The following is a 10,000-nucleotide window of genomic DNA, read 5'->3' on the forward strand; positions in this document are numbered from 1 at the left end:
TTCATGTTAAGAATATTTTTTTTTTAGGATGAATATATGAAATTGAAATACTTAAGCCACGCTATATCTCTTGTATTCATATCCTCTTCGTCTTGTTCTCTACGGAGCGATCCTTTGCGTGCACTTTGTAATTGTTATAATTTTGTTTATTGAAAAAAAAAAATTCGTTTTATTTGATTACTCATTTACGTGTTATTCATTTATTTATGTATCTATTTATTGACTTTTTGTCGGTTTTGGAAGCATTTTTAGACAAATTACAAATAAAGTAGAAACCTCCTTTAGCACCACCACACACGAATTCCAAGAACAGCACCTCAGCTTCCCAACTTCCAGAAGCTTTAACAGAGTTCTCCTCTTCTTCCGCAAAGATTTCGAAGTTTCTCCTGTCTAGGTTCTTCAACTTCCAAAAGGTCCTTCCTACCTCCTTCCCTTCCCCCCCCTTTTTTTTTTTTTACAACATTCTCCTGTACTTTCAGTATCAGCCTGAGGCGACTTTAAGGTTCCTTCCACGTTTCTTCGAGGTTCTTCAACTTCCAGAAGGTCTTAGCTCTTTGACTTCCCCCCCAGGTCCCCCCCCCTTTTTTTTAACAATTACAATTCCCTCCTGTACTTTCGGTACCAACCTGAAGTCTTCCCTCTCTGTTCATTGGTGCCAGCCAGGTGTAATTAATCGCATATTGACAACATTCTAGTATACACAGATACCAACATTTGTAGTACACATTTGTTGATAAAACAAAGACAACAAGTATTTTTGTAGGTACTGTGGCACTCGTAAATTCAATAAATGAATCTCGGTTAACTCTCAATCTACGGGAAAGACCTTGTTTAACCACCTTCGTATCACGGGGAGGTTCTGGAACTCTCTTCCTCTTGACATTTTCCCTTAAATGTCAGTGAACGGGATTCTTTCGAAAAAGGGAGTCTCAGCAGTCTTTCTTTAAGTCGTCACGTGATTTCGAATGGGTGTCTCCCCCTCCATCCATCCCCCCCTTTTTTTTTTTTTTTTTTTTTTAAACAACTTCCCTCCCTCTACCCACCCACCCCCAATCTATTTCCGAGCTCACTCATCCACGCTCGCCAAGCAAGACCATAAACAAGTCAGAAACCACCAACAACTTGGTCCCCAGAAGCTTCAGCCCATGGGACTCTGGAGTACACTTAGCTTCTGCGAGTTCGCGGGCTCTGAAGAACCTTGCTGTAGCAAGTGATGGAGTCGAGTGGGCCGTCGGACGAAAGTATGTAGTGCCCCAAAAAACTTCGAAAGCGGTAGATGGATGGACGGGATTGATGGGCGATAGAGGGACCCTAGTCGCTTCTTCTTGAAATGAAGAGAACGAGGCTCCTCGGTTTCCGGGTGTGGAACTTGACTTCGGGAGGACCATCGATGGACGCTGACGTGGTGGGTCTCCAGGGTCTTGGGAGGGAGAAGAGTTCGAGCTGAAGAACGCCTTCGGAATCCCGAGGGGGTCCTGGCCGAAGTGGCTGGGAACATCGAAGTGGCGGAGAATATCGAAGTGGCCGTTCGATTGGGGTCTTATTCTTGATCCAGAATTTCTCTGCTAGTGCATCCAGCCACTCTTTTACGAAGACCTCCACTACTGCTAAAAGCAACACTCCATCCTTCTGCGCCCCCCCCCCAACAAATGTTCTCTTCCCCCCCTCCACAAAAAAAAATCTATCCACAGTTTGATTTATCTTTTGCTTTTACGTCGCATGGAAAATTGTGGGGTATAACGACCAAGACTGTTCGTGTCTATTTCCGATATTACGTACAGTCTCTCTTTGATTTCTCTCTCTTTCTCTCTCTCTTTCTCTCTCTCTCTCTCTCTCTCTCTCTCTCTCTCTCTCTCTCTCTCTCTCTCCCTCTCTCTCTCTCTCTCTCTCTCTCTCTCTCTCTCTCTCTCTCTCTCTCTCTCACACACACACACACACACACACACACACACACACACACACACACACACACACACACACGACTCGGTGGCGTGGTTGGTAGAGTCCCTGACTGTCACTACGGCGGTCCGGGTTCGAATCCTGCCCAGGGCTGAAATAATTTCAGTACCGCTGCGCTTCGAGTCGTTACTCCAACTCTCGTGGGCGGGGAATTGGGTGTGTGTGTGTGCATGTAAAGGTCACAACATTACCCATAGATCTGAGCTCTCATCCGGGAGGTATTAACTGTCGATCATGAGTCCAACACCTGATCCAAAGACCATGGTGAATCAATCACACACACGCACACACACACATACACACACACACACACACACACACACACACACACACACACACACACACACACACACATACACAGAGGAAAGTGGTTCTCCCGATGAGCACGTGATCACCGGAACTCTACGTCCTCCGGATGTCCCATGACTCATTCCCCGGACTCTGCGCGCGCCTCGATGGAAGATCCGGACTTCGCCACCAACAGAGGAAAGATGTTCCCCCCCGCGGACAGAAGTAAGCGCCCCACTTGGGTGTCGCTTGCATGTGCGTTTGTGTACGTCTTGTTTATCTTGGGTCAAGTGACATGTTAGTTTCAGCCTCGTTTGAAAAAGTCTCTCTCTCTCTCTCTCTCTCTCTCTCTCTCTCTCTCTCTCTCTCTCTCTCTCTCTCTCTCTCTCTCTCTCTCTCTCTCTCCCTCTCCCTCTCTCTCGCTTGATCCGCGAATGACCTGTCAACTTTAATATCTCGCCTGCAGCGGCCCCCATATTCCCTTTGCGTATCAACACGTGGCGCGGTCTGAACAAGAACAGGTCATCTCACTGAACTGGACTGGTCTTGATTTTGATCGGATAAGAGCAGTGTATTTCGCCTCGATAAAGAAAATGACCCACATGACGTCACGCGGAGACGCGCAGGGTGCCGCTCTCAGTCATGTGAATCATACCACGTGACGTCATGGGGGTCTCTTTTGGAAGTGGACAGACCTGTTCTTGTCTAGACCTTGATGGCGGCTAGTAAATATACAGAAAATTGAGCTAGGAAAAAGTCTGTTCTTGTGGAGGATGCAAATTAAAGTTTCATACATTTGAAGTTAACTTCGACGTGTAACGTAACTAACATAATTGACAAAATAATTAACCTAAACCCCCCCCCCAGTGGCCAGAGGTCATTCTTAAGCTGAATAGAAACGTTTGGCACTACTTAAGTCTTTATCAGTGGAGATGATACAAAAGATTGAAAGGATTAATTGAAATTCAATTTTGTCGAAAGAAACTCCATTTGCGGACGAAGCCTTTGTCTTTGGGACCTTTTACTTGTTGCAGTTTTATCAAGTCCTTTGTCTATGTCCTTGATAAGCTCTGACAAGCCAAACGTCGTAACAATAAAGGTTCCGTCCTCACGTAGCGATTCTTTTACTCGTCAATAACTGCCAATTACATAGGCCCTGTTCACACTAGCGGTTTGAACCGCACGGAAACCGCGGCGGTACCTCCTGACCAAGGGAAAAACTGCGCGGTTGTGTGAACGCCTCCGTTGAATTGCATTGTAATTGAACCGCAGCGGTTGAAACCGCTAGTGTGAACAGGGTCCTACTCTTTCCCCCAGGAGTCCCTGTTAGCCTAAGGGCAAACTGCGACGCAGGCCGCACAGGCGACGCAGCACAGAGGCAAAGGCAGACTTCCTGTTGATGAGTTGAAGTACATTTTGAACTTGTCTCTAACTTGAAATGCTGAAATACCTCAAATGAGAGAGAAGTTCAAATTGTACTTCAATTCAGCAACAGGAAGTCTGCCTTGACTGTGCTGTATCGCCTGCGTCTCGGTTTATGCTTGGGCTTAAACTCGATCAAATCGTTCGAGTCTCGAGAGGCGGCTTGGAGGGTTAACCTCACCAATACGGTGACCGTCTTTGTGGACTTTTTTCTGGCTAAGAACGGGTGATTACTTGAGTGTGTCGCCTTGTTGACGGGGTCGAGACATCAACACGTGGTGGAGTTGAAGGTAGGGGGGAAAGTAGTGGAGGAGGGGAAGGGGGGGGGATTAAGGTGGAGATTCTTTGGGGGAGGGGAGGTAAAGAGTCATTCGAGTTGGATCTACCAAGGAGGAAACAGCTGGCAGCGTCTAAACTTGAACGTCATGAGGTCTGCTCCCAAGAATCATAGACGAAAACAAAACAGAAAAAGTATAAAAGATAATAAATAAAATAAATAAATAAATCCCAAAAGATAAAAAGAAAAAATGAAAAGTCCTCCCTCCTACCCCCCCCCAAAAAAAGAAAAGAAAAAAAAAATATCTGATTTACAGGTGTGAAATGAGAATCTCGCCATGATGCGCGATGCATTACGCGGTTGTTTTTGTCAACAAAACGGAAGAGAGGTCAAGGCACAGACTGGTTCAGGTGACCTCGTCTTGTATGTGTATTACATGTATGTGACTACGGGTTCCGCGTTTTGTTGACTATTGAGTCTTCTCAGAAATGGAACTTATTGTATAGTTTTTGTCATCGTAATCAGGCAGGTTCAATCAATGAAGGAGATACCTTCACCCTGAGTGATGTCTTCGTGATATGTGTTGACAAAAAATATATAGAATAAATTAATGAATAGATAAATAAAGATAATAAATTAATTGGGAGATGGTTTCTGACATGGAAAAGGGCTTCCTCAATCGAATAAAATCTTTGTTTCCAGAAGAAAATCCGGAGTGCGCTCCAAAGGAAGTGAAGAGGTTTACGCTTATAACCAACGGCAAACATTGTGAAGATGGTGGCACACCAGGCCACCATGCTACCATTTTTAGCTACTTCGATTGAGTAGAAACGACTTCGGTTACAATATTCTAGACCTCCGTAAGACAATCACAATCATGTGTCTAAAGTTCGTATAGGTTTAACTTCTCTTAATTTGCCATTCAACGTCTCACTCTATGACGCAAGATTAATTTGACATTTGGAAAATTGTAAAACAAAAGTAGCGAAAGCAAGTAGCATGCTATCGAGATATGTCTAGTGTGCCGCCATCGAGCAGTAACTTGTGTGTGCTTTCGTACGTTCTGCGGCCGTGGAGTGAAATTTAGCCTCGGGGTTCGAACCCCGGGACGACAACAGACGTAAGAACAACAGGGGAAAGAAAGACGAAGTTCCTGCACTAGTACATTCACGTGACCGAGCGGTCTCCCACAGAAACAAGTTCCATTTGCAGGCCTTGAGTATTGACAGTGAACGACCCGATTGGGGTGTAAACTTGCTTAATTATACAGCATTAATGTTATTCTCTTAGTATCATTTTTCATCAATGTTGTAGTCGTATCTAGACTACTACATGTGGTTGCAGCGGTGGGATGCGGAGGAGGCTAGAGGTACTGGTGACTTGTGATGATGATTCCCCCCTTGCACAGTACATGACACAAAGTACGCGAACACAAAGCGCAAAGCAGCATGCAGGCAGAGAATGAGTTTTCTGTGACTCTTTGCAAAGACGGAAGTGAACAGGAGGAGGTGCTTACCGTTGGCATACAGGAGTTGCAGTCTGTAGTGGATGCCATTGTTGGTCTTCTGCCCCTCAGGTTCCTGTGGAGACGAAAAAACAAGTCACGTAAGTGGTCGGGAAACTTTGATCAGTTTGAAGAATATCAGTACAAATAAATAGATAAATTATTTAATTAATTAATAAATGAAATATATTGATATGGATAATTTTACATGTTTGGAGAATAACTAAAAGTAATTAGAATAAAAAAATGATAATGAAATGAAAAAGTGAGAAGGGGGTCATCAGAAAGAAGCTAGTTACGATCACCTTGAGGAAAGAGAGAGAGAGAGAAAGAGAGAGAGAGAGGGGAAGAGAGAGGGACAGGAGCCCACCCAATCATCAGCAGCGTGGCGGGAGCAAAAGAAATGGCAAAAGTTCCTATGAAGTTTGAAGGAAAAAATAGGAAGTGAAAGTTAAAAAAGAGCCGCACTTTCATGAGCAACCTGGTGATGGCAAGAGAAATGCCTCAAGTTCCTCAGGAGTTAGAAATAAAATAGATGAAATTATAAAAAGGAAACCATTTTAAGTAACACATTAAGTATCACATAGGGCCCCCCAAAAAAAAGAAATATATATATATATATGTTTTAGTATATGGATGGCATTTGTAAACCCTTTCTTGGGGGTCCCCCCCCCCTCAGCTGAATAAAATTACCAGACAAACTTTTTTTTTTTTTTTTTTTTTTTGCGCCTTTGGCTCATTTCACACGTATCGACTTTTCGCCATGTGCCGTCTACGGCACGACGTCGGGCAGTCACCCACCCGGACCTCAACCTTGCGACGGTCCGGAAGAGGGAAAGCTGAAGGTCCTCCTTGATATCAAAGGAGGGGGGGGGCGGTCACGGAAATGAACATGATACTCCTAACGACAGCCAGAATAAAAGGAGCAGTGACGGCCGCGACGGAAGGGAGAAAAATAAAATATATAAAGACGACATCGCAAATAAAAGGGAGAATGTACAGAAGGGAAAGGGAAAAATAAAATGAATAATAATGAAAAAGATCATTGTTGATGCGGTAGGCCTTCACCTCTTCCTCACTCTCACCACCTCCCTCCTTCACTCTCACCCCCCTCCCTCACTCTCACCCCCCTCCCTCACTCTCATCCCCTCCCTCAGTCACCCCTCCCTCACTCTCACCCCCCCCTTCCTCACTCTCACTCTCACCCCCCCGTCCTCACTCTCCATCTTCCTCCTTCCCTCTCACCCCCCTCTCCCACCACCACCACCACCGAAGGCACCTGGTGGTCCGCATACCACCCCCTTCTGGAATGCCACGGCGCCACGAGAAATGGTGCCAACGAGTGCCAACGCCTCCGCCGGCGCCGGCGCCGCGCCCGAGGTGCCAAGCTAATGAGGAGGACAACAGTCAGGTAAACACAGATTGCGTGTGCGGCAGCGATGGAGGCGCATTCCCCGGTGACGACCACACGCCATGCACAGTCTCTCTCTCTCGCAAGTCCCTCACACCGCTTGCGAGTTTAGGTGTGCCAGCACAAGCGTCGAGATCGATCCCCTCAGGTCTCGTTTATTAAGATCTCTGTTGTTTTGATACGAAAAATAATGTATTGACAGAATGTATTGCATGCAACCAGGAGTAGTTGGTAACATTATCGACATAATTTGTTGTAATGATTTTGTATGCTTGATTACTCATTAAATTTTGTCAACGTTTGATCATAAATGTAGATATAAACACGAGTAGAATTGTGTGTGTGTGCGAACGTGTACGTGTATGTACATACATGCCCGTGTGTGTCTTGCAGGAAGATATGTGTGTGAATACGTGCATACGTTCCTTTGTGAACGTGTGTGCGTGTGTGTGTGTGTGTGTGTGTGTGTGTGTGTGTGTGTGTGTGTGTGTGTGTGATCTTTTTATAAGAATAAAGTCGTCTTAACCCCAAGAATTCCGTGCCACTTTACGTGTTGTGTCCAGCGCCAGATGATTTTATTCAGATAGAGATCAACCCCTGATCTGCACGGAGTCTCGATCGTCGGGACGTTTGATCATCTTGGGGGCCGCCAACCTCACAACCCCTGAATGGAATCGCTTGACGCTTGTTCAGAGCTTCAGGCGTCCAGGTGGTTGAGATTACACACACACACACACACACACACACACACACACACACACACACACACACACACACACACACACACACCACTCGTGGCGCAGTGGTAGAGTTCCTGGCTTTCGAATAACGCCCAGGGCTGAAATAATTTCAGTATTGCTGCGCTGAGGGTCGTTACTCCAACTCGTGTGTGGGGAGTTGGGGGTGTGTGTGCATGTAAGGTCACAGCATTACCTATAGATCGGTCATATATAAACTCCGAGCTCTCTTCCGGCTGGGTAATAGCTGTCGATCACGAGACCAACGCATGAATCAAGACCATGATGAAATACACACGTACTCGCACACACACACACACACACACACACACACACACACACACTATTCCACGTTTAATCTCGTCAGGTTTACATGTCCGCTGTTGTATTAAAATAACATCCAGAAATGACGTCATCGGAATCTCTCCCCCCCCCCGCACTAGTAAGAGCCTCCTGGCGTGATACGGCGGGAGGAGGAAGAGGAGGAGGAGGATTGGAAAGGGAGGGAAGAGGATGTGGGTGAGGGGGATGAGAGTATACGGGGGTGAGGGGAGGAAAGGATGGGGAGTGGAAAGGGAGGGAAGATGATGGTGGGGGGAGGAGGAGGAAGAGGGGTGAGAGTAGACGGGGGGAGGGATGGAGGTGGAAAGGGAGGGAAGAGGATGGTGGGGGGAGGGGTGGAGAGGGGTGAGAGTAGACGGTGGGGGGTAAGAGGAGGAAAGGGGGAGTGGCGGAGAGGGATGGAGGTAGAGGGCAACGGGGGGGGAGAGGGGGGCAACGTGGGGGAGAGTGGGGGGGGCGCAATTATGCCTTTATTGCCCCGTTATCGTTCCACCCACCCCGAAGAATTGCCCCTTTCGGCTCGAAGATGGTCGTACCCGCTTCAACGCGGCGACGCACCTCATATATTTTATTCTGGCCAAAAACCAACTCTTTTATGCAGCTCTGGGGGCGGACCCTGGGCTGAAGGAGCTCTAGAGGGGTCGGGACCCCCCACGGGAGTGATGTGGGGTTTCTTCAGATAAATAACAGACGTCGTTATTTGGAGTGTTGTCCATGAAGTATAAACGTCACCGCATTGAAGGAGTGTAATGCTCCATCTATTCCTCTTATTCACTAGTCATTATGTGAAATAGCCTGGCTGTTCTTCATATTCACTAGTTATTATGTGAAATTATCAGCCTTTTTTTTCATATTCACTAGTTTTATGTGAAATGCTTCCCCATTATCCGGATTCAATAGGTATTGTTTGAAGTGCTTTCCAGTAACCCATATTCATTAGATATTATGTGAAATGCTTCCGCTTTATTCATATTCACTAGTTATTATGTGAAATGCTTTCCCATTGTCCATATTCACTAGTTATCATACGATATGCCTCCCCGTTGTACCTACTAGTTATTATGTAAAATGCCTCGTCCATTCTACTTATTCACTAGTTATTCTGTTAAAAATATATGCCACGCATGTGGACAATGAGGAACAAAATTCACGAAAGAGTAAAGAATAAGACAAATAAATAAATTAATTGATCAATAAATTAATTGAGAAATAAATTAATTGATAAATTAATAGATAAAATTAAAAATTCCTGACTGCCTAATTTGATATAACTCTTCGAGTTCCGCCGTGCGATTTTATTCCGGTGAGGGAGCCTTCCAGCAGCCAAAGAACTGAATAAGTTCGAAACTGAAATTACGAGTGAAATTTTACCCAATGGAACAAAGGAGATGACCTATTAGGGAGAACTAAATGATGAAAAGAAAAACAAAATGGACGTCGGGGTAATGGCGGAAGGGAAGAGGCATAAAGAAGCTCCAAATTTGGTATAAAACGGAATGAAGGAAATAATGTGGGAACGTTAATGCTCTTGAATAATGGTGGCAGAAAGAGAGAGAGAGAGAGAGAGAGAGAGCGCTAATGTTGTTAAAAGAATGGGAGAAAGAGAGAAAGGACAAGGGATCAATTGTACGCGCATGCGCAATCCCGTTCTCTTTATCTCTCCTCTTCGGTCTCTCTCTTTCTCTCTCTCCCTCCCTCCCTCCCCCTCCATATATCTCTCTCTCCCTCTCCCTTCCCCTTCCCCCTATTCCTCCATCTCCCTCTCTCTCTTTTCTCTCTCTCTCTCTCTCTCTCTCTCTCTCTCTCTCTCTCTCTCTCTCTCTCTCTCTCTCTCTCTCCCCTTCCTCCCTATCTCAGTCGCGGTCCATCTCAGCTGCATGAAATCCCCGGTCTGTAGCCAGACCAAGTTGTATTATAAAAGTTGCCACGTCCCATTATCATGTCTGCCGCCAAACGATTTTAATCATCATAGAGGAGCAGCAGCAGCAGCTCTCAGGCTCCAAGGGGGGGGGGATTGCCAGGAATTGTTCACATTTAGATATATTTAGTAAGAATAAATA

At 45.7% G+C, this 10,000-nt stretch overlaps 1 protein-coding gene across 8 annotated transcripts in view; it reads right to left on the reverse strand.

Annotated features, from left to right (window-relative positions):
- kn (EBF transcription factor knot) overlaps positions 1–10,000 on the reverse strand; it is a 413,486-nt gene that overhangs the window by 370,749 nt on the left and 32,737 nt on the right. For all 8 annotated transcript variants that reach the window (XM_076201327.1, XM_076201328.1, XM_076201331.1 and 5 more), the window contains exon 3: positions 5,463–5,526. In XM_076201327.1, coding sequence (XP_076057442.1) covers positions 5,463–5,526 — 64 coding nt within the window. The remainder of the gene's footprint in view (positions 1–5,462; positions 5,527–10,000) is intronic.

This window comes from Oratosquilla oratoria, chromosome 18 (assembly GCF_046742065.1).
Source record: "Oratosquilla oratoria isolate Oo_2021 chromosome 18, ASM4674206v1, whole genome shotgun sequence".
Classification (NCBI taxonomy): Eukaryota; Metazoa; Arthropoda; class Malacostraca; order Stomatopoda; family Squillidae; genus Oratosquilla; species Oratosquilla oratoria.